The 25,741-nt window shown below is 41.7% G+C and overlaps 2 protein-coding genes across 2 annotated transcripts; one reads left to right on the top strand and one right to left on the bottom strand.

Moving 5' to 3' along the window:
* The first annotated feature begins 405 nt into the window (after window positions 1–405).
* LOC115575490 (fructose-bisphosphate aldolase A-like) lies at window positions 406–9,030 on the top strand. Its single transcript, XM_030407618.1, has 8 exons — window positions 406–557; window positions 2,118–2,234; window positions 3,688–3,954; window positions 5,627–5,787; window positions 6,098–6,181; window positions 7,852–8,026; window positions 8,118–8,317; window positions 8,490–9,030. Exons 2-8 carry the CDS (start codon window positions 2,123–2,125, stop codon window positions 8,583–8,585), a joined length of 1,095 nt encoding a protein of 364 aa, XP_030263478.1. The 5' UTR covers window positions 406–557; window positions 2,118–2,122; the 3' UTR covers window positions 8,586–9,030.
* A 1,967-nt stretch (window positions 9,031–10,997) lies between these two features.
* On the bottom strand, window positions 10,998–22,600 carry gps1 (G protein pathway suppressor 1). The gene is made up of 14 exons (XM_030407617.1): window positions 22,378–22,600; window positions 20,386–20,478; window positions 17,504–17,685; window positions 16,466–16,630; window positions 16,103–16,238; window positions 15,345–15,422; window positions 15,116–15,176; window positions 14,745–14,830; window positions 14,409–14,503; window positions 14,211–14,316; window positions 13,972–14,052; window positions 12,530–12,667; window positions 12,283–12,417; window positions 10,998–11,441 (listed from the first exon to the last, which is right to left on the bottom strand). Exons 1-14 carry the CDS (start codon window positions 22,408–22,410, stop codon window positions 11,367–11,369), a joined length of 1,464 nt encoding a protein of 487 aa, XP_030263477.1. The 5' UTR covers window positions 22,411–22,600; the 3' UTR covers window positions 10,998–11,366.
* Window positions 22,601–25,741: the final 3,141 nt, after the last annotated feature.

Genomic DNA, 25,741 nt, shown 5'->3' with positions numbered 1-25,741 from the left:
ACATTATTTATTTATTTATTTGCAGTTATTTAAATCAGTTCTTCAACCATCTATGGACTTGACCTTGAACTTTTAGCTCAGTTCGGTCACTCTGTCTTCTTAAAAAAATCTATCATTTCTGTGGTGGCTGAGCTGGGCTTTAATCACATTGTCTATATTCTTAGACCTAGTAGACCGAGGTCAATTTGTTTAGGCTCTTCAGGATATTTATGAGGCATCCAGAAGACCCCTACAGAGTTGTTGGGCAGAACTGTTGACGAACTCGTGAAGTAATCGCCTGTGAGACAAGAATGAGGGAATATAAACGTGGTCTTTCAGCATCATCCCTCAAACCGTCAGAGCCCGACGACACAATTACCACATCCTCCTACTGGATGACTCTGCGCGTCCGTCCTGTTGAGAGCTGAACTCTAATTGGACAATCCCCGCTGAGGTCACGCCCTTGGCTCTGCTGTTCCTCTGCTCGTCTCTCGCCCTCCTCTCTCCATCGCTCTCATTTTACGACAGCAGCTTCTGTCAGCCTCCGTCTGTCTCTCTCTGCACGTAGCAACAATCCGGTGAGTTTCCTTTTCTCCATCCAAGAATTTCAAACATTAGCCCAGAAAATGACACTTTTGCTTATGTTGACTCTACAAGTCTAGCGTCGCGTCTTTAGTCTTGCATTTATCCAAGTAACATTATTATTATAGTAACTAACGTTACTTATTAAAATAACAATACTTAATAACCTCAATAACATACGACTTTGCCACAGTAAAGTGTCTGAATGAAGGTGGAGTCACTTTTCTTGTTCAAGTCCGTTTGTTGCTAGCTGGGAACTCCCAGTGCAACTCAAAGTCATTCTGATGTGCTCGGCAAGGACGCGGAAGTTCCGCCATGAGAAGCTCCCGTGTATTACTACTACAGTATTCATTCGGACACTTCTGTGGAGTACAGGCAGGGAAATGCTGCTGGCAAAACTAGTATTTCCTGAAGGGACAGGCTCCAACTTCCTGGTACTCAAGACACTCGTTGACCGTGACGCAGTTTTCACCAGTTCGTTATTACCGGCTGAAGTTATCGTCCCGCGGCCAAGTGTTGAGATACCCAGAGGGGCACTGTGTAGTTCAGGAAAAGGAAATTCCAGCTCAGAATTTGGAGTGACTAATTATACAAACTCAGAAATATGTTGTTTGTTTGTTTGTTTTTTCGACAAGTGCATAAACAAGCTGTTCTTGTATGAAAATAAGGTCCCAGAACACTGTTTGAAGCTAGAAAGATGGCAGGGTCCGCCACATATAAAACGGTATAAAATGTGGTGTCCTTTGAGGTCAGTTTTTTATTCAGTCATGGAAACAGAGGCAGTTTGATTATTTATTTTGTTTAGGCAAAAAGTGTTGTTCTGAAACTGTGATTGATGTCTTCTTTAAAACTACAGAGTGCTCTTTAAACTGTTTTTTTTGCAGTGCAACAAAACAACAAAACACTCAATATCAAGTAAAGGTCCTTCATTCACAATCCTACTTGTCAAAGTTTTGCGGTATTATTAACAAAAGTGGCCAGAACACTAACTTCTAGGTAGTTTAGCCTACCCGGCTCACCAGATAGATAATGAGATACTGAGTGGGAGAGGAAAGAAGACAAATCATAGTTCTGATAGACATGTGTGTGCCCTCCATTTAAAGCCTCAATCTGTGAGAATTTTAGTTTTAAGTTTTGACATATCGGCACCAGCGCCACTCCCCATCAGCCGTACCCACTGGGCCCTGAAAACCTCCCTCTTTGGAGGTCAAAAAAATAGCAAATGGCAACTACAGCGGTTGCTCTAGTGGTATGCTGCCCCCTATTTGTTTAACGTATGAATTTGATGGAACAAAAAGATAAAGATATGTATGTGTGCGTGTGCGTGTGTGTGTGTGTTTGAATGCTCTTGTCAACTTTCTTGACAAAGTCGGGGACGTGAACATTCTAAGTTCTAGTGTCTTTCTTCAAGTTTCCTTTTCAGGTGCAGCCATTGTGTGGTTTGATTGAGTAAGGCTGTGCAATCTCCCACTGTTTCTGTGACAAAGAAATAAGTCAATATTCCTCTCTCTCTCTCTCTCTCTCTCTGTGTTTTTCTCGTCTTGTCTCCATCACAGTCACCATGACTCATGCGTATCCCTTCCTGAGTACTGAGCAGAAGAAGGAGCTCAGTGATATCGCTCAGAGGATTGTAGCTGCTGGAAAAGGCATCCTGGCAGCAGATGAATCCACAGGTAAGACTGCGGGAGGCACAGACTGAGTGACCCCGACCAGCACACGAGCAGGGGGCAGTAATGAGTGACATGCAACAGGATCACACATATCCTGTTAACCACAATGACCAGCCACAGTCCACTCCAGCCTCACAGTAATCACATGAAGACAGTTAGAACATCTGTTGGCTGATTTTATATTTAAAGAACAAGGATGTATATCAAATACAAAAGCACTTGCACATCTTCTATTTTTATACATGCTACACATTTTAGTAGACCCTGACTGATACATGAGCAAGACTGGTATTACTGGCTGAGCTGAACTCATCTCAAATAGAACTATTGATGCAGAAATCGAGAAAGTCATAAAAGGAACGCACAGAATATACAGAGTTTGAGGTTTGCTCACCAGAGAGCACTGACCACTTTCTCCTTACACCATAAAATGTACCAGACACCAGGAGCCACAATTCATTAACAACCTCATTAAAGCTCCCTCTCAAACATGTTTGGGTAACACTTACAATCACCATTATTTAAAAGTTATTTGACTGTTAACAAACAATGAAATGCTTTATAAACCATTTATTAAACAGTTGTTTAATGTAAAGTTACAACTGATGTCTTAAAACGTTTGGAATTGCTTAATATATGGTTTATAAAGCATTGCATTGTATGTCAACAGTGAAGTAACTATTAACTAACATTTAATTAACCATAAATTTACCATTTATTACTGACGATTATATAAAGCGTCACTTTGAAACCTTCAAATCTGTCATCTACTGTCAAACACAGCGGCCAAAATGCTGGGACAGCAACATTATTTGCCGGATGCAGAAGGGTTGTAGGCCAAACAACTGAAACTCCACAGAAATAAAGAAACACCACCAAAAAACCTGAAGGGTTTAAAGATACAGAGGCAAAGACATCTGTGATATAGTTTTGTCATCTTTGAAGAACACATCCTTTCTCTGTACACAACACCAATGATTACACTGAGCTTTAAAAGACAAACAGCAGTCACCACTTTCATGTCTCCTCTGAGTTATTCTAAATAAGATGCAGCAATTACGGTCTCAACTTCTCTCTCATGACACCTTTTCTAATTATCATATTAACCTAACATTTTCACTAGCCATTTTGAAATAAATGCTGTAAAGGTTTAGAGTTTAAGAAAGACAATTTTTACCTCTTGAGGTATTAAAAAAGAATCCACATTCATAAAGCTAGAATCATTGATAACTCAATAATCACTATACTAAAAGTTTGAGCATCCAAGGGAGCCAGAAGTGTTAAAGTTAAAAAACCACTGGATTCCACACTTATTAAAATGCAACTTAATATTCTTTTCATACGATTCTGGTGAATACCCGCGTCCTTTACACTCCAGTTTGTACTGCACGGTCTCCTTTGAAACCTTGTAGTCTCTCTCACTCCACTCATCTTTCCTGTCTCCATGCACCTCTAGGCAGCATGGCCAAGCGCTTCCAGAACATCAACACCGAGAACACGGAGGAGAACAGGAGGCTTTACCGCCAGCTCCTCTTCACTGCCGACAAACAGGTCAACCCCTGCATCGGCGGTGTGATATTTTTCCACGAGACACTCTACCAGAAGACGGATGACGGCAAGCTCTTCCCCCAGCTGGTCAAAGAGAAGGGCATGGTGGTCGGCATCAAGGTGGACAAGGGTGTGGTCCCTCTGGCTGGCACCAATGGAGAGACCACTACTCAAGGTGCAGTGATGTGTACTACAGTGATAGCAGGAAAACTACTATTGTTACGGCCTGAGATGCATAAGTTGCCAATATTGACAAAATGACTGATTATTGATGGGTTTTACTATCATTAGGGTGTATGATGGAGGGTACCATGGCACAGAAAGGCTTTTAGTTTATAAAATCTTGAACATAAACATGTGTACTGTATAGACAACATTGTTCTTGTTTTTTTTGCCACAAAATGTAAGGAATAGTCTAGCTCATCAGAATGTGTACTAAGTACAGGCGGTTTTGGTAAGTAGCGCTCGTGCTTAATTCAATTTAATTACATTCTACAGTAGCAGAGCTATTTTAAGAACCACATAACATTTCCATCAGGAGCATGGTAACCAAATGCTCTGTCACTGCATTTTACATTAGAGGATTAAAAAACTCAGATTATTTAAACGCTCCGCCACCCTGCAGAATTTGCACCTTCAACTGGCACCATCTTCTGATTCAAGACAGAACCAACATAGCAAGTGCTGAGCAGAGAGACAGAGAATGGGACTGGCAGCCAAAGTTACAGTCTGACCTCCACTGAAAGGTAGCTTGTAACCTCACAAGGTACAGTTTTAAACACAGTATGGAGCTGGAGTCAGGACTTGGTTATCTTGGCACTGAGACTGGAAGCAGGAGGAAACTAGCTGGGCTCTGTCCATAGTGAGACAACATACACCTACATGTGGTGCTAATCAACCTCACTGATTCATATGCTATATGTTTGTGTACAAACTTGAGCATGGACACTTTTTTTGGGGAAGTTAGGTGTCTGCTATTTTATCAACATGTTCATCTCACTCTCTAAAACAAATGTAGTGTTTAGCTCTACCTTTGACTGAAGCTTCTGACTACAGGGCAGATGCATCTTCATATTTCACCTTTCAGCCTATTACTCCACTGTCATTGCAAAACTTCCCATAGTCAGACAAAGTAATGGATAGTTATTATACCTGTGCATGCAGTGTAGACAGCATATTGACATGTCTGATTAGCCTATCTTAGCACACATACTTTGTGTATGTGTTTTACAGATATTATGAAAAGTGATGAAATATACATACTTCTCCAAAGATTGGCTGGCCTTACAGCTCTGGTTTGGTCAAAATAACTCCTCAATTCAGTGAAATGTGGTAATTTTCATGCCATTTTCACCAACTGCTGATGTCTGACTCCCTCTCCACTGCTGTTTCACTCCTCCCCTCTCCCCATCTGCCATATCTTCTCATTCCTGGAATCATAGTCCTGGTCAGAGTAGCGGCAGATCACCTGCAAACTGTATCCCCTGTCTTCAGACTGGCATCTGTTGGTCTCAGAAACAGTGTTCAATCTCATTTCGGTGTTGATCCGTGTTCATTGGGAGGCTGCTGAGCCCAGCTGCCTGTGGTGACTCCCCCTATGAACCCAATCCAGGCAAGCTCTAGGGCCACTGGTTTCACAGCTAACTGAGCTATGAGCTAATTTGCTTACGGTAGCTAGCTTCAGCCACGGATAGCTTGTTGTCAGCTACTGTACTTACATGCTCCCCTCTATTTTCATTGGAGCTCCAATTCTAGCCATATTTTAAAGGTTACACCTTTAATGTTTTCAGGTTGTCCACGCCTTCTCTCAGCACTCAAACTTACTGTCTGTGCTGTGTCTCTGTCAGGTCTGGATGGGCTCTATGAGCGCTGTGCTCAGTACAAGAAGGACGGTGCTGACTTTGCCAAGTGGCGATGTGTGTTAAAAATCACCTCCACCACCCCGTCCCAGCTGGCCATCATGGAGAACGCCAATGTGCTGGCCCGCTACGCCAGCATCTGCCAGATGGTTAGACACACACACACACACACACACACACACACACACACACACACACATACACACATACACAAACACTCAACAACCACACAAATTTACATTCCAGTCAAAGAACCCTGTTTTGTTAATGCAGTGATGTGACACAAACAGCAGTTACACCATTCAGCACACAGTTGGCCCAACAAGTAACTGTGCAAAAGTTGGTAAACAAGTCACAACCCCCAATAGAGGAAGCGCTATTGTCTGTTGTGGTAGCTGGTAGCTATGTTCGCTTCCAGCCATTACTTACCTTCCTCCCTTGCTGTCTTCCCACCCCCAGCATGGCATTGTGCCCATCGTGGAGCCTGAGATTCTCCCAGACGGGGACCACGACCTGCAGCGCTGCCAGTATGTGACTGAGAAGGTAAGTGATGGATACTGTAACCAAGAGATGAACTGACTGAAATAATAACAGGTATCAGCCCGTCATTGCGGTTCACACCTGATATGATGGATAGGAACGCAACTGTGACTCTTGCTCATGCAGGAAAACATCACCGTCACCATGAAGGTGGCATGCTCTCAGCAACAGTCTGTGTGCTGGCCTGCTGTTTATTATAGTGTGATGCATATTTTCACTTTTGTTGAAAGGGGTCATGTCTGATCATGTTGTGCCTGCTTCGTCTGCTGATGTGCGTTGTCAGCAAAGGCATGCAGACGGTATCTAGGTAACAGCTGGAGTTAACAGGGAATTGGCTGGTGGTTGTTTCACAGCAGGCTTTCCATTAAAAGCACAACAAATTCAATACACTCCGAGCGTGACAAAGCTATCTCAGAACACACGTTTGTGAGGAAGCACTGGATTAATTTTGTTTGCCATAACATATTAGCTAAAGTCTACACTCTCCAAAGGCAGCAATGAGACTTAAAATACATGTCAATTAACAAACATAGAGGTACATGGGTGTTCTTTGGAGTCCTCTGTCCTCTCACCTGTAAGTCGGATATCAGATGATACTACATCCACTCACTTTCTTCATCAGCCATTAATCTCCCTGGTCAACACTGCTGCTAGTATCAGTAATGAAACAATATATCAGCCTTTAAAACCGCTATGAGTCATATTTATGTGATTATAGCAGCTTTTTAAGTCACTGTGATGTCCCGTGATGGTTCTTTAATGAGAGAGTTATGAGACTCCTGGTGAAAGCTGTTGGGCTCTCTCTTACACTCGACATGTTCTCACAGCGCAGGCCTAACTGCTCATTTCCACTAGTTTTACTGCATTTTTCACAACCCAGCACCCATTTGGTACCTACACCCGTTGCAAATGCACTTGAAGCCACCTGTGCACCCATGGGCGTGTAGGTCTTGAAATGAAGTGTGTTCATGCGCACTGTTGGCAAGTTGCTATCTTTAGGCAGCAGAAAAAGTTTTTGCCATAGACCAACAAAAAGCTGTACTGTAGAAAGTGTACTACGTCTGGCTTTTAAAGGGAATGGGAGATGACCCCCAGGATGGCTTTATGTTACACTGAAAACACACCTATGATTAATTCAAAGTCTAGATACAACCCCTGTGTTCACCGCGCCTTACTTTTCCAGTCTCTCTGAGAGGAAACTAGACTTGGTCTTAGGATATCTAGCCCATAATTGGAGACTTTGCCCAATCTCAGGACATTTGAGTGAGAGAGCGTTCCTATTGGCTGTACAGGTGCACATGTGTGTTTGTGTCCCCTCAGATGGTGAAAGCCTGATTAAGTAATGACAGAAGTGCCTGTGTGTGTGTGTGAGTGGACAGACATCAAAGCTGCTGCTCCTGTAGCCTGGGGTGCTGTGCCCTGGGGCCATGGAGAAGGGCAACTAACTCCTTCTGCTGCTGCTTAAACTTGTGGGTTTGGTGTGAAACAAAGTCAATATGAAATTGGCTTCAGGGGAATTAAATCACTTTTCTCTCTCTCTCTCTCTCTCTCTATCTCTCCTCTCTCTCTCTCTCTCTCTCTCTCTCTCTCTCCTCTCTCTCTCTCTCTCTCTCTCTCTCTCTCTCTCTCTCTCTCTCTCTCTCTCTCTCTCTCTCTCTCTCTCTCTCTTCCAGGTGTTGGCAGCTGTCTACAAGGCCTTGTCTGATCACCACGTCTATTTGGAAGGCACACTGCTCAAACCCAACATGGTGACTGCTGGACACTCCTGCCCCAAAAAGTACAGCCCTCAAGAGATTGCTATGGCAACTGTCACTGCCCTGCGCCGTGCCGTGCCCCCTGCTGTGCCAGGTGAGCTGGACACACTGAACTGGATGGTTATCACTAGTATACAGTACCATATTTCTACCTGACCTTCCTTCTGTCCATCCTCCTCCCCCAGGTGTTACCTTCCTGTCAGGTGGTCAGAGTGAGGAGGAGGCCACCATCAACCTGAATGCCATCAACCAGTGTCCCCTGCACCGGCCCTGGGCTCTCACCTTCTCCTTCGGCCGGGCTCTGCAGGCCTCGGCCCTGAAGGCCTGGGGAGGCAAGAAAGAGAATGGCAAGGCCTGCCAGGACCAGTACATCAAGAGAGCCCTGGTAAGGAGGGAGGAGGGGGAGAGATGTGGTTCAGTAGTTTCTGTAGTAGTAATACAGCTGACAAACCAACCAATCATCAAACGGGACGGGTGAAAACATAACTTCCTCAGCGGAGGTAATAAAACACATGTTTAGTTGTGTTGAGTCATTGTTTTCTTTTGTTTCTCCACAGAGTAACAGCAAGGCAGCTCTGGGGAAGTATGTGTCCTCAGGAGCGGGTGGAGCAGCAGCTCAGGACAGTCTGTTTGTGGCTGACCACGCTTACTGAAGCCTGCTTCTCCTCAATGCACTTCATCCCCATTCCACCCAGTCACTCCACGCCTTCCTATCACACCCACCAGTGACAGGCTGTAATAGTCTGAGTCACACGTGCTAACCAATCATTCAACATTATGTTAGTAGGGATAAGAGTTCCTGCCCTATTCTGCCTTAAAGTTTGACTTTGGACCTACAAAGTCAGTGTTACTGTACGACCACTCAGTGTGATGCGTCACTTTATTTTTCGTTTGCACACTTAAACCCCACAGATAGAAAGAGTTCCCCTACTGAGCTGCCCCTGATTTATACTGCCATCTGTGGCTTCCAACATTGTCTTAATGATTCTAAAGTACACGTGCTTTCAGGGACACTTTGTAGAGGACGTTAAACTGAACACACAGTGTTAACAAAGTGTATGCACTGGAAAGAGATTCAAATTAAAAGATTCCACGACTGATGATGTCCTGTGTTCTTTTGATCGCTTTGTGTACATTCATTAAATTCAGTAATTGATTTTATACCAAAGAGCAGTGGTGTTGTGCTGTACTGTAATACTCTAGTGCATATACAGTATATCCAGATCTAACAGAGAGGGAGCAGCTCTGTCCTGTCCCTTGTTTGTTGGAAAGTGGATTCAGCTTTCTGATTTTACAGTTCAGCATCCATATCACTAACTGCTGAGATACCACTGGGATATACAGTGTGGAGGTGTAGCAATATACCAGTTCTGGCGATAACCATATTAACAAACTAAATATTGAAACAGCTACTAGCACATTTTGTGGCTACCAGCAAAACCATGTCAGAGATGACAGACAAGAGCGAGACACTATACCCACACCTGACAGAAGTTATCTCGCCAGTTTCCATAGATCAGAGATGCTGTTATCATGAATTCCAAGAGCCACAGTGACAGAGTGATGGAAGTCTGACATCATGACAGCCCTAGCAGTGTGTGACTACTTATATTTAAGATTATCACAAACATCCATAATTTCTTACCTAATCAGTGTTTTGCACATACAATAACTCGTCTACAAACAATTATACGACCACATGCAACACCTGCTAACATCACTTTCAAACAATATTCTCATTGCAGGTTTTGTGTTGGTGTATAAAGACAACATATCAAATAGCAGTGAGTTTCTATAGCAACTATGTATCCTTTTGTATTTCACATGTGAATCTAATCACAAATTGCAACAGGTTGGTTGTCGAATAGTATTTGATGACCTGGGTTGAGACTCAGCATCCAACTGTCTGCTTTATGTCTGATTCACAAAAGATGCTGAGCACAACTTTGCTTTAGCACGGTCTAAGAAACGAATTGTAACTTACCTACATGTGGTCTGTAAATCTCAAATCAACTTAAAACTGACTGCACCTGCCTCCTGATTCCCCCTTACATAATGCAGCACAGATGAGAGTTTAGTCAGGAATATTCATGGACTGTAAGAGAACATTTAACTTCTGAAAATGTGACCATCAGTGACAGTAAAAAAGGAGATTGAAGCCAGGCCACGCATTTCTGATTCACACTGTTCATAAAACTGATGCAAAGTTCACAACAGACTTTGATACATACGCGTCCTGAACTGCAATACCCCACAGCGAGCAAGAAAATCCTTTTATTCCAGTGTAGTCTTTGACGTGGAAATGATCTTATTTTTAACATAAGGAGGGATTTTATTATTAACCAGTTAAATATGTGGTTTTCTGCAAAAGACATACAGCCCCAGGTCTGCAACAGCATTAAGTCAAATATCAAACACAGTGAGCTCTATTGACATTTAGATGATTTCTACAACCACAGGTGCAGATGTGGAGCACTGCAGTGGGGTTTAGCAGACCACATGATTGTATTACAGATATAAAGCAGGCTCAAACCTAAAACTGCAGCTAAAATGTGAGCAGCAGCAGCAGCAGCAGCAGCAGCAGCTCCTTTTAGTATTAGAACACATACATGCACACGGTGGACACACTGGCTGTTAGTTAGGTTAGGGCTGGGCAAGGATTTGATACTATACCACTGTTGTGATGCGAGACTATACTGTACATAGGTCAAGATATTGGATGTTGTTATATGGTGATATGACATAAGTGTTGTCTTTTCCTGGTTTTAAAGGCTGAGTTACAGTAAAGTGATTTTCTGATCTTACCAGGCTGTTCTACTCGTTTCTAATAATTGTCTCTATCCACTTAGTCATTATGTCCACATTTCTACTATAGAAGAGGAATTTCATCAAAAATAGTGAAAATAAATAGTTTTGAGGCGGTTTTAAAATATCGAGGTATACATTGTAATATAGCCTAAAGATATTACAATATTATTTTATGGTCATACCGCCCAGCCCTATTAAAAGGTAGTTGAAAATTCCATTGACAACAGAACTGGTGCATAAAAACAACCACTGTAGTGTACTTTTTGTAGGCATTTTTATTTTAAAACATTGTTTCGGTTAACGAGGCCTCCATCGTGTAAGCAGAGCAAAGTGCATCTCCTACCAATAACGTGCAGCTTAAGTGCGGCTTGAGTTTTCATCAAAACACTTCAGATCTCCAGATGTACAGACTAACAAAAGAATTTTTGCCTGCGTCGTCTCAGTGGAACAACAGAGATCATTTCAAAACATTAAAGTCTTTACATTTTGTGTCACTTCCGTCTTGAGCAGGGGTTATGGAGTTGGTGTTGGTGATCAATCGAGTGATCCTTTGAGTGATCCTTCCCCTCGAGTCTGCGACTGGTGCCCGCAGAGTCAGCATGCAGACTTTGAAGAGGACGTCCTCCTCACATGTTGGTGCTCATCCTGGTCTGGCTGTTGGCTGGTGTCAGTTCACCCTGGCTGCCTTCTCTCGGTGGAGACTGGGAAGACACGACACATGTTTAGACTCACAGAAAATGCAATGTGTTCAGTTTTGTGCGGCTGTCATTCGTCAAAAATGGCTTAATTTCAAATACATATCAAAAAACAAATTGCCCATCTCGAGTCACCACAGTTGGATGATATGAAAACACACTATAACCCAACCCTTGTTGTGATGTTTGCTACAGTTTATAGGTTCATGAAAAATCTCAATTTGAATGCAGTCCACCTGTGAAATGTAGTCATGTGTAACTAAAGACTAAATACATGTGAGTGTAGTCTTTTACATTAACACAGTATAATTATTAGCATAGGCTATCCAGGAAGTGCTGACATAGCAGGGTTCGTACACATTTTTCAAGGTCAAATTCAAGCACTTTTCAAGCACTTTTAAGGCTCATTTTTAAGATTTTCCAGCACCTTATTGCTGGGGTAAAATACGTATCTAAAGGAATATATATACTTGTGATTTTTTTCTTCGCTTTTTATCACAGTTATGTACATTGTATCATGCTGTAAACATCTAAAATTATATTTTATAATAGCAAAAACTTCAGAAATTAATTATCCAGTCTGATCCCAATTTTGTGAAAGACACAGAGTTATAATGTCAAGCACTTTCAAGTACTTAAACTAAAATCCAAGCGCTTTTCAGACCTTGAAAACACAACATTGAAATTCAAGCACTTTCAAGGATTTCAAGCACCCGTACAAACCCTGACATAGGTGTGTGCAGTATAATAATGAGCGGTAATAAAAGGTGCTTTTCTACCAGTCTCCTATTTAACTGCACGAACCTCTGTATGAGCCATGACGAAGAGTAAAAAACACTTTCTCTACCTTGACATGGATCTGGTTGCGCAGCACAGCGGCTCGGAGGATCATGGCTTTGGCTCGTCTCTGGAACTCTTTGCCCATATGGAGTGACTTCTCAAACGTGGTGCTCCTCTGATCCACATCCCTCGCATAGAGAATCTATCAACATGGCAGTATGAGTACTTGTTTGTAAATGAAAACGGACTTGTTTCAACAGTGTGAGTGTGTGTGTGTGTGTGTGTGTGTGTTTGTGAGAGCGAGTGCATCTCACCTTGCTATGGGAGTCGATCCGCGCATTGATGAGGCCCTCCAGTATGAGTTGGGTGAGCTCATCTTCCAGAGCTGCTACTGTGGTGTTGAAGGCCTGCGCCATCTTAGTCATGTCTGCTGACACATATGGGCTGAAATACTGAACACACACACACACACACACACAAACTGTCATGTGTCTATCATGCTGCTAATACACAGATGCCCTCTTGTTCTTCAAAGCATACTTCCTTTTTACTGACATGACTCAAAGAACACACTTATTTAACCCTTGAGTAGTGAGTGATTGACTTGTGTTCTGAACAGAAGCAGTGGAAAGCAGCAGCAAGGTTTCCATCCAGATCTAGCGCTCATTTAAACAGAATTCCCAGAAATTGGGCACGAAGAATATAAATTAACGTGTTTCCACCTACTACTGTATCGTAGATATTAGGAGGTTCATGGATATGTACAGCAGGTGGCACTAATAGCTCAGTCTGGAGGAAATGGAAATATGACATTTCTGTGTTCACTGATAAGTCTACATTCATATCAGACTTTTCTAGATCTTCAAAGCTTTAATGGATATTTTAGCCAAATGCTTCATGTATAACCCAGATTCCAAAAAATAGTGGGGATGCTGTCTACAGGGTTCGTACACATTTTTCAAGGTCAAATTCAAGCACTTTTCAAGCACTTTTAAGGGTCATTTACAAAATTTTCCAGCACCTTATCGCTGGGGTAAAATACATATCTACAGGAATATATATACTCATGATAATCTTTTTTTTTTACTTTTTATCACAATTATGTACATTGTATTATGCTGTAAACTTCTAAAATGATGTTTCATGATAGCAAAAACTTTAGAAATTAGAGAACACAAAGTTTTATCCAAAAAAAAAGGAAGCCACTTGGTGTTCTTCAGGTACACTTGCCCCGGGACAAAGAGAGACCTGAGATCACCCTGTAATTTTCTTTTTTGACATAAACTTTATAAGATTTTCGCTTATTCATCAAAGTTTATTAATATTGAACGTGTCATCAGTCCAAATTGCATCAAATTCACCTTCTCCTCAGCCATCCTTCTCTATTGCTACCAGGCTGCATGTGTGATGATACACACACACACACACACACACACATACTTATTTTATTTCTCCTTGTAATAAGAAAACTATCCAGTCTGATCCCAATGTTGCCAAGACACAGAGTTATGATGTCAAGCACTTTCAAGCACTTAAACTAAAATCCAAGCACTTTTCAGACCTTGAAAACACAACATTGAAATTCAAGCACTTTCAAGGATTTCAAGCACCCGTACGAACCCTGTGTCTAAAACGTACATAAACAGAATGTAATCATTTATTCGCAATTTATTAATCAGGTCAGTTTCCACTGAACACCGTCATGTTTCATTTTTACAATCCACTACAGTTCCACTAAGTTCACTACATGTCTCACCTGAATGAGGGCTCTGTTCCTGATCTGGCTGTACAGAGTTTTGACATGTGGGGCCAGGTACATGTCCAACAGGAGGTTATCCTGCAGGAAACATCACAGTCACTCAGCCTCAATCATACACTCAAAATGATCATTAGAAAATACATTATACACTGCCATGTCATGTCATAAACTAAAAGTGACCGTTGTTCGATCACAACTACACTGACTGTAGCCTGACAAAGGTTTTCTGCTCTGACCTTCATTTCATCCAGCAGCTTGAGACAGGACGCATACTTGGACTCATAGAACTTGAAGATGATGTCACGGATCTGAGGCTCCAACTCTAGAAATAACTTGAAGGAGCTGAGGACAGAAAAAAAGGATTAATACAACACTCTTACTCACATGTACCGAGACATTTTTCACTTAGTATTTACTGAACCACCGCCACCTACCTGCTGGAGATGACGTTACGTTGGAGCTCCTGACGGTCAAACGTGGCCAAAGCACACAAGCCTCCGTACACCGCTACGTTACTGGGTGACAGGAGCTGCAGGGAACACACACACACACACACACACACACACACATTACTGATCAGGTTTATTATAAACAATACTCACATTCCCATATGGACGTGATGTACATGGATTGATAGTTCACCATAATACTTTCTCCTGTCATGCTTGACAACCCAGTGGTTTCATATAGCAGATTTCTTTGCTGCCACCATCAACGTAAACTATGTTTTTAGATTGACATGAAAAAGGTTTGTTTGTGACGTCACTCACCTCTGGACAGTCACAGTGGTCAAAAGAAGCCTGCAGGAAGCACTTTGCAGCTGGTTTATATTTGCGTGAGGCCAACTCTGCCAGGCCTGAAACACCAACGAACAAGTTCAGGCTCACATTGTACCAAACTAGATTATTCCAAAAAAGGGACACATAATTACTCTCTGCAGACTAAGCAATCACGTGTCATATTGTTTTCATTAAGGAAGCTTACTGATGGCTTTCAGTTTGTTCAAATATAACAGTAAAAGGATTTACTTCAGTTTTTTAGACATGGTTACCAGACAGCTAATTTCCAGTTCATGTTCAAACCCAACTTCAGGTCATACCGAGTGACATCATCACCATCACAGAGCATAATACGGTCTTACCTGCAGCACATTTTAATTTGGTGAGGACTGCTTGATTTTGGCTATCTCGCTCTCCTCTTTGCTAAAAGAAAAGAGACAAAAACAGCATCAGTTTGTTATCTCCATTACAAGCTTTGAAAATTGTATTGCAATGACACCTACACCTCAAAATGATTGTTTCTGTGGTTTAGCTGTTTAGAGCTTGACACTTAACAGTCGAGACAGTGGAGAACACGTGGTCGGTACTCACCTCTGCTATTTCTGGCGTGGATTCTGCTTTGTTGACGTAGCTCAATACGTGGGACCAGTTCTGGAGGTAAACGCTAACCTGTGTGCACAGAGAAGAGGTCGTGCGTCTTCATATACGTCTTCAACATATCAAATTCAAAGAGAGATTTTTAGTACCAGTTTAAGGGGGAAAGAAATCAGGAGATAAAGCTGTGAGGCACTTTGTGCTTTACTGTCACTCAATGATGGAAAAACCTTATCAAGTTCCATGATTTTTTTTTTTTTTTTTTTTAAGCGCAGGGATTAACTTCTCAGTAAGCGACTCAACTCTCTCTCACTTCAACTATTCACCAGCAAACATTTCATTCTAAATTTAGAGGGTTAATTCATTGTAGTGGACAACAGTGCAGTTTGATTTAATCTGGTCCGTCACTGAAGCCAATTTGTGAAAACTGATGGATTACAACCTCATCGTTTAATCATTTATCAAAGTATTCTGCTCTGACGTGAATACGCAGGCCGGGGAATTAGAACTGAATCCCTAATTCAAGTCTGCTTCATAAAGAGGCCTGGTATATTCTGTAATTGAGATAAATAAAGACTTTAACACTATTTGAGGGCATAACTGTATCTCAGCTTAAGGGTGCTTAGTGCTATTAAATCCATATGAAGTAATTACTTACAGACACGTGTAAGGAATATGTATTCATATAAAAGTTAAGTCAGTTCAGCACTATGGCTGCTGCCATGACACGACTGCAGAAGTAGAAGATTGTGTACCTTGATGACGTTCAGACACATGTTGATGACGTGCTTAGCACTGGTGCAGTAGTCTCTGGCTCGGGAGTAGCACTTGAGAGCATTACTAAGATCACCACAGTCTAGGTAATGGTCCCCCAAGTCATCATGGCCTCTCCTGTAGAGAGGGAGTAGAACAGAGGAGGGTGTGAAGAGGTAGATAAGGCAAAGTAAATTGTACAGCACAACTTGAAAGCTGCTAAGTGTATTACATTTATTTCTTATCGTTTTTAACAAAGTGTTCATTACTTAAACATAACATTCATGAAAAGTGGAGACTTTGATTCTTTGGGTTTTCTGAAAAACATTGATGTGGATAATCTCCATGACCTTGTGATATCATACCTGATGCTCTCTTTAATGGAGTTTCCTTTGTAGTTCTTGAGATCAGTGTCCAGTTTCTCCAGTTTGAGCAGAGCCTTTTTCCTGGTGGACTCGGCCCAGGCTGAGTCCAGAGGAGGAGGAACAGCCCCACCTTCAGGTACTGTATCCGGCACGCCCTGCACCTCCCTATTGGTACAACATTAATAAACAAACTAGAATTACCATGTGTCAGATGAATGCCTCTGCCAACCAGTCAAGTTGAAGTTTACATCTATGCTTGTCTAGACTCATATAACATATGTACAACCCCCACTCCAAAACAACACAATAAAATCAAAATGCAGTCCTTTCCAGATGAACTGTTTACTGACTACAGTTTTACCAAGTGTTCCTGAGCCCAAGTAGTAATATCCTTTATATAAGCATGTGTTTCACAGGGTGGTAAACGTCACCCCAGCCTTGCTTTGTGAAAGACTGAGCCTTTCAAGGATGTCCCATTTATACCCAATCATGATATCACATCTTACCACTGAACCCGTTTATCCCAATGTCCCTGTGTTTAAGTTTATACGGTCCTGTGTGGTACTTATATTTGAAAATGAGCGTGGTTTCATGGACTCAAGGATGGGGCTGCGGAGGAGGGCCATCAGCCTAGAGAGTATTAAATTCTTTTTTTCTTTTTTTCTTTTTTTTACATATACGTCATGGCATAGAGATGTCCTAAACGGTGGATTCTGTCAGCAGTGGCACTCAAAGGTTCTGGATGAACTGGCTGATGGCGTGATAAACCACTTTCAAACCAAGAAATGCAGATTTTGTTAAAAAAATGTCAATATGAATATCAGCAATTTTGTGTTTGATGGCACTGCCCCACAAAAAAGGCTCACGACTCACTTTCCGCCAGGCACACAACCTAGTTTACACAGACAAATGCAGAACAACCACAAACCTCTTTGGTAAACGTGCAAAGCAAAGCTTGCTAACACACCGTTTTCAATCCAGAACTGCCTCTCTCAGAACAAGCTCTCAGTTATTATGCCACGTCATCAACTATATTACCGTGTGGCCTCTGTGAGTTTGCGGTGGATCTCTTCGTAAGTGTCGACGTTGAAAGTCCTCTGGACGAAGGTGAGGGCCATCTTCAGGGCTTCCACTCGGAGCTGAGGGCAGTGCTCAGCAATGAACTGAAGCCTCTCAATTCGCATTAATCCACTGTAGCTGGTGGCATACTGCTCCAGGTCCTGCACACAGAGAGGCACAGGAGAGAGGTCTTATGGAAAAAACATCAAAACTGCTCATCTGAAGTGTAAGTGTGACATCATGTGGAGTGATGTCACAGTAGTTGTCCCTCTGTTGGGTAACATTTGGGTTAGGTGTACTTTTGGTAAGTTTTGGTTGATTCGATGCAGACAAACGTATTACTTGATATGATTTGTTTTTGTTTTTGATTTATTTTGTTTTTGTTATGTTTTGTTTTGTCTATTGTATTTGTTTTTTTCTTACAAGACCGAAATAAACACACTAAACTAAAAAACTTCATCTACTGCACAGAAACAAATACTGAAGCACGGAAAGTGTGTTCAAGAATAAATATGACCAGAATTTAGTGTACCTCTACTGTGGGACCAGGCAAGAAAGAGAAATGCAGCTCTATGATGGAAAGGAACGTTTTCTACAGAGAAAGATCTGACCTGTCAGCGTTCAGGGTCAGGAGGGTTCATGCAGATGAGAACAACACCATCAATCAAAACTCACTGCGACTTATAAAGTAATGATACATAATGTACCATAATGTCCTTTTTCGTGAGAACAGAAACACTTGGACATTTTTAACAGGGTTAGTAGTGACAATGGTTTATCAATACATCCCTATTCTTGATACTCTATTGGTACATTGAATGCTACAACCTGCCACCAGGTCACATTTAAATGACACCAGGAAGAGTCACAGGGCACAAAACTCTTATACCAGCAGAAGGAGAGATCAGCAGTTCTGCAATGTTCCAATGTAGCATGTGTACAGTGGAGTCAGGTTGGATGAACACACGCAAGCTTATGGACAACACTGCAGAGAAGACTTCCTTGGTGAAAAAGTTCCAGAGCGCTGAAGGCCCACGTGCACTGAAAGCGCCTGAACTCCACAGAATCAGCAGTACTTTGGGAAAAACTTGCAATATGTGAAACTCACATTCATCTATAGTGACTGCAGTTGTGCCCAGGGATTCCTCAACACACACGCAAATACATAAACCCAAAACAAAAAACACTACCCGTCGTTGCATCCTCCTGCCTCACAAGAGCTGAATTAAGAGACAGTGGATCCCTGTGTGGACACACTGCTGTGAAGTCTCATAAGTAGTTACTTCTCTCTCTCCCACAATTTTAGTTTTTCTTTCCAAATCCCTTCTTCAAACTCATTTTTATAGACTTCCCTTTATGTGATGTCATCATTTTGCTTTTGCTCCCACCTTGTCATTATGTTAATTCATCTGTTTTGATTTATTACATTTCTTTATTTTGCTTATCCATTTATTTTTCTCATTATTTCTGTTCTTCAATTATTTGTTTCTAATTGTTTAGCTATAAATATCATTTATTGTGTTTGCCCTTTTTATACTAATGTGTAATTTGTTCTAATTCCTCATGCTTTGTTTTGTCAAAGCACTTTGTAAACTGTGTTTTTAAAAAGTTCTGTAAAAAAACATTATTATTATTATTATTATTATTATTATTATTATTATTATTATTATTATTATTATTAACATCATCATCATTATTATTATTATCATTATTATAACAGCACTCTACAAATGTGTAATGTGGCTGCAGTAAAGAGTCCTCACTTAAACTCCAAAACAGAAAGCAGGTGGGAGTATGACCGTCAAGGCAGTTTGGCTCATAATGCTTCTGATTCAGATTCAGCTATTCAAAACGATGTGTGTACCTCAAAACTCACATGTCAGATGCTGGCAGTGTGATTGGCCCTTACAGGTGGCTGTTGAGCAACTGACAAAGGTTAGTGACTGACTAAATTGGGCTTGACATTAACAAGTCAGTTTTCCTGTATTTGGAAATGAGCTACATTAATGAAATAAGAACTCTGAGCTCTAGTCATAAACGTTGTGTTAGGATTGTGTTGCATCAGCAGAGACTGGGTATTCAGAAGGAGGCCGCTTCAAGAAATGGGAGTATTTCAGACAGAGAGGCAATACAGTGCTGCTTCACTGGACAGTATGACAAAACTAGCATGTACACCCATTCTACCAGTAACCCAAAATAAAAATATGAACCTGAAAATGAACATAATATGTCCCCTTTAATACCTTTGCTCAGCATCTGTGATGTGAAAACATCAGATTAACACACAGAAGAACGAAAAGAGCGTCCTGTCATGGTTCAGTTATAAAATCCAAGCGCGCTGTGGAGCATCTTTCAGCTGAAGTGGACAGCAGTAGGAAAGGCTGTACCATCATCTGGCTCAAAAGTAGCACAGCCACTTCAATACCAGTCAGCGCTGGAACTGAGAGTGTGGGAGCAGTGAAGAGAAATGAGACAGGCTGCTTTGTATCATGCTGCTCTGCATCACCAGGCTCTGTGTTTCACCACAGTTAGTTGTGCAGTTGGGGAAGTTTGAGACAGCTGACAGTCTGCCAGGCTTTCATCCAAAGTTTATTGAGTGTATATTGATGCAGCTGATGAAACTGTTCATTGATTCAACTCTCAAAAAGCAAGTCGACACAGGGGGGGGGGCGTCTCAACTGATGATTCGAATCGCCAACCTTTAAAAGGGCAGCACTAGAACCTGATGACAGAGATTTCCATCGCTGCCACGAAGGCGTCACGCAGATAATTACTGTCATGGGACCGACAGATTGTGTGCCACCATTGGGTTAGTGTTAGGGTGAGTGAGTGTATAATAAGCAAGCGTGACTAGACAATACCAGTGTTGGGTTCTCCACTATGTAGTTGGTGTCTGGGGCATTCTGCTGGTCTTCCTGTGGGTCTGCATCAATCTGCATGGGCTCCACAGACCCCTGAGAGAAACAAAGCAGGAGCAGAAGTCAGCAGAGGTAACAGGCTGAGACATGATCCACATTTAAGATAAATAACGTAAAAAAAAAATATGGGTCCCATATTACGAGGCTTTGTCGGTGCATACAAAAGGCATTTATAAGAGTACAATTCGTTAGAATCAGTGTGAAACCTGTTTGGGAACTGTGAACCGTCTCTCTGCTTAGCTCCATGTATGACCCACATCTAAAACTACTACGTCTATAACTGCAGGGTCTCTGCAGCTCTGCGGGATAATGTATCACAACTGCAGAGTTCCTGAGAACCACTCATCCAACAACTTCGCACTCAACCCTGCACTTCCCTGGGCCCTCAGCAGTACATCTACCGTGTGTGAAGTTGATGGAATGGACAGTTGTCGAGAAAACTGAGGGACAGACAGATCTCCTCCTTTTTTTGTTAGATGGCAGGCAAAAAAAAACAACATATCAGTATGTTGTCCACACAGGGGTTTTTAAATCATTAGACGCTAAATTTATAATGTCACTGGGGTACAGCAAACACAAATGAATTGTAATGCAATGGACTGTGGTATGCTGTTATTGATTAAGAGCCCTGACTGCAATATAAACATCATCAAGGGATGGTTTACATTGCTAATGGTAGTTGTAAATGCATTTGTGAATGGCTATGTGAGAACCGATTGTATTGACAATGATGGCGTGCACAACGGTGAATGTTTGCTGATTCAAAGAGTGGACAACAATCACTCACAACAGCTATTAAGCCTCGTTTTCATGTATGGTTGGCAACAAGCAAGGCAAAATGACCAGGTTTTATTCTGAAAGCCCTGCTGGGGAAAACAAAAAACAGCATAGACCAGCAAGACCAGCATATGTTGTGTTTTGGTGCTGGTCTATCCTGTTTTTTTTTCTCAGCAGGAAGGTAGTCTGGCGTTGCCACTGATGCAACAATCATTATGCTAACATTAGCTTTATCAGCCTTTAACAAACAAACACACTGATGATGCTGGTTATTGAGGTTGGACCTCTGGGAAGAGAAACTTCTTGCAATTGTTTAATGGTATACTAGCATGCGTTAATATTGCATGCGTTTCTGTATACAATATGTACACGGCGAGACATACCATCCTCGCTGCTGTTCAGAGCTAACGTGACACTGCTAATAACAGGAAGTTGGCTTGGTAATGCTAGCTTTCGTTAGCTATAGCCTACAATGATAACAACAAATGACTCTGCGGTCTCTGTTATGGTTTACTTTATTGAAGAATCAAACTTGAGATGCGTGTACACGAGTAAAAGCTAGCTCCCCTGTGTCATGTGTTGTTTTGTTAGTGTATCGCTAACGACAGGGCTGTTATCGTCAATGTTAATGTTGTTAGCCAACGGAGGCCTTTAGTCAGTTGTTAGCCTTCATCTCCAAACTCCATTAAAACAATACAATTTCCACATTGCTTGTCTTACTGATATTTATACTCACTAAAAACGTTAAAGAGATGCTGAGAGTCATTCCAAGCAGTAATTACTTCGATAGATTCGTGATGTATGAGCTATCCCTTCGTTTATTTACTAAGATACACTGTAACGTAAGGGGGTTGTAGTAACGTTAGCGTTATCGTTAGCAGACATGCCGGCCAATTTTAAGGTCGAATTCTTTCAAATGTAGCTGTGTTTAAATCCAACAGCACATTGCTTTGTAAATAATTTATACGCTCAACACAAGCTAAGTTACTAATGATTATTGCAATGTCGTTGTGATCTTTAACGGCGTACTGAAGCGTTTCTATAGCTAACCTAGCTAACAATCGGTAAGGTTACACCGGTGGAATGAAGACACATCGTGTTCAGTTTCCAGCTGTCTTTGCTGGTTGAATATGTGCAACTGCGGCGAATAACACTTACCTGAAAGTTAAAGACTTGCACGGGCAAAGGCATCTTATTTATTTCTGATTTCGGTGTCCTTGTAGTTAGGTTGTCAGCCTCTGAGTGGGCTGGTTCCACCGCTATCTAGTTACAGTGATAGGAGCAGGAGCGTTGCTACGGCTCGCGGGAAGGCGCAGTTTGACATATTCTTCTTCTTCTTCTTCTTCTGCGTCCCAAACAAGCACGAAAGCAGGAAGTTGCACGAAGTCACCTGCTGCACCGGAGTGTGCAGTGCCGTGTCTTAATAAGACTGTCTGGCAATTAGACCTGAATCCAAAGGCTAGTTTACTGAAAGAAACCTCCTCACTTCCATCAGTTTTCCACATTTTTTTTCTTCACTGCAAATCTTTATTTTCTTTTGCACTGTTAAAGCAGCACAGAACTGACACAAGGTATTCTAACTGTGAAGAGACGCAGCATAACCTTCCATGGTTCTATTCCCCTCAACAGAAGTACACCACGCAACAAACTTTGCCTCTGTTCAGTTCAGCTGTAAAGGAAGAATTTGTGAATGTCAATGAAAATGTGTGTATTTTATTATTTATTATTATCCACAAAACCTTTCTAGATCTTTCAAGCAAAAACAGAAGTGCTGCATTTTCCTAAACAATTGAAGTAGCTGGGGACTTGTTTTAAAGCATCAGAAATAACAGCCGAAAAAAAAAAACATAAATCATCTTTTCCACACGTCATGATTGTTGCACTCATGGTACAGTGGTTTGTGGTCACCTGCCAAGTCAATCACTCCACCTTCCACTTCCTCCTGTATCCTCAGTGGAGTTTGGTACGTGCACTGGGACGTGAGCTGCTGAGCCTCCATTACAACCCGGAGCCAACCAGCACACACACATTCAGAACAGGGTGTCAAGAGTCATCTTCCGGATTTGCAGTATAACAATAAACATAATCATTTCAGAATATGCAACATATGCGCAGAGCACAAAACGGACATTAAGGTTTGTCTAAAAGTCTTGGGATGTACAAGGCCTACTGCCTACTTGCGGCACATGTAATCTGATACATTTCCTAACCCCTAACCCAAACCCTAACCCAAGATGCATTGTGGGTAATGTAGCTGCCTGATTTTGACTAGGTAGCAGAACGTGTGGAATAAAAACAGGTGATATCGCTGGTTCTGCTTTGTCAATTTGGATAATTTTCTTTTTAAACTGTCCATAACACGGATAAAGGAGTGAAATGCAAGACTGCTTTCCAAAACCTGTCGCCTACATCACACACTGTGCAACTCAGTGAGCTAAGGATGCCACGAAGCATTTAAAGCCCACTGACGGGTGATCCTGAGTCACAGAACACTTATTTCAGTCAGATGACTTTTCAGAGAAAAGCAGGCCGGATTTTACTCGATCGTGCCAGCAGTGCGTGGGAGCCCGTTTCTAAAAAGCAAAAGAAATCATAAAGCAACATTTTGTAGCACTTTTTTAAATCTTAAAATAACAGCTTTAAAACCATTTTGATGGTACAGTGTCTTGTGACAGGATGATCGGTGTCGTTGTCACAGCACCTCTGCCCGCTAGCACTTGTCTCTGCTCTGTGAAACTTCAGTAAGAGGGTGGGATCACTGTTACATTACAAGTTTTCAAGACACAACAATGTCATGACATGAGGCATACTGTTAGTAGTAAGCACCTACACTACCTCTGACAAATTGTCAGAGACCTGAGACTTGTATTTACAGCAGAGGTGTTGCACTCTGACACTGCGGGGGGCGCCAAAATACACCAAATGCCAATTCAATGTGGCTTAAACAGAGGGTGTCCTTCATCTAGCATCCCTTCCATCTTCTCCTTGCCTTGAATGCTCTGAAGTGTTCATAATTTCGACCTGAGCCAGAAATGTTGCTCAGTATCTCACAATAGACATTTTGATGCATTTTATTTATTGTTGTTTTTATATGTATACGTTTGTTTATTTGTAGTTCATAACATTCACCCGTTTGTATTTCTTCATTCATTTATTCTTCCTGGGTGGCAGTGATCACATGGGTACGGAGGCTTACGTCACAGTCAGATGTAAATTCCCCCAGGAGCCATGAGACACGCAGCCACTAAACCAGAGGAGTTTGACTGTAATCCATATATGCAAATAGAGACGCACTCTCTACAAATGAGCTTCTCCTCAGTCAGCTGGAAGGGTGCCGTGCTTCTGAGACTGACAGTTTCAGCCACAGAGGTCGGGGACACGGTGCTTTTCTGTTACGATCCCAGTTTTTTCTGTTCTCTTGTTTCCTGTTTTATTTTTGATCTGTTACTGTTCCTTCCCTCACCTGTCCTTTTCCTGCCTCTCTCCAGCTGCACCTGATCTCCTTGTTAGTGTGTGTGTGTATATAGTCCTTGTTCTCCCTCATATCTTTGTCAGTTTGTTCTGTCTCCCCATTGGTATGTTTCAGATTTTTGTTCCTTGAGTTTTCATTCATTTGTACTTTGCTTTTATTGCACTTTAGTTGAGCTTTTTTTGCAATCTTTGTCATTTTTCTTTTTTCTAGATCTCTTGGTTTTTGTATCATTCAGCTTTTGTTTAATGAGGCTCCTTCGTAACACTCCCTCCATTTGTATTTGAAGCATGTTCACCAGCGTAATAAAAAATCTCCCACAGCGTGTAGCTGGTGTCTGTCCACATCTCTTCTCCTCCTGATGAACCCTAACAGCAACAAATGGAGAGATGGTGTTCGTTAAAATGCAGTGGCTGCTGAAGGATTTCACATTTTCTCGTCTGGTGTCAAATAACAATCTCAAGAGTGTTTTTGTCCTCACATCGTGGGCAGGGAATTAAATAAAAGTGTGGCATGCATAAGAAGTGCATATTCATCACATAAGTGTATATCTGACATGTATCTCCATTCTTAGGCAGCTTAGAAATGCCTTGGAATAAAGTTAGACAGCATTTTGTTTTTATTCTCTGTATGAAAATGGAGAGATTTGGCCAGGAAGTCGTTAACATTTGGAATTATCATGGGGGAACAGTGAGTCTGACTCATGCTCTACACTGGACCACTGTTGGTTAAGTGATCCCTCAGAACTGTCAAAGTCTATTGTCAAGTCCACATGACATCATTAAAGGTGTGTATGAAACACTGACACCATTCTAATCTCCCTCCCTGACTCCTATCCTGCCAGTGCTGACCAGGCACTTCACTATACTTTGCTGCACGTCACAGTTTACAATCCCTATTATTAATGCTATAAATAGCCAATAAGCTACCAGTGGTTCATTTTACTCCCGCAGGAGTGCCACAACTCGAGTAGTGGACTTAAGTGTTCAGATCCTTCACTCGAGTGGAGGTTCACAAAAATAAACTGAAATTGATTATTGAAGGGAAAGTGAT

Source organism: Sparus aurata, chromosome 23 (genome assembly GCF_900880675.1).
Source record: "Sparus aurata chromosome 23, fSpaAur1.1, whole genome shotgun sequence".
Classification (NCBI taxonomy): Eukaryota; Metazoa; Chordata; class Actinopteri; order Spariformes; family Sparidae; genus Sparus; species Sparus aurata.
The sequence above is the reverse complement of the archived record's forward strand: the minus strand, read 5'-3'. Positions and strand labels throughout refer to the sequence as shown.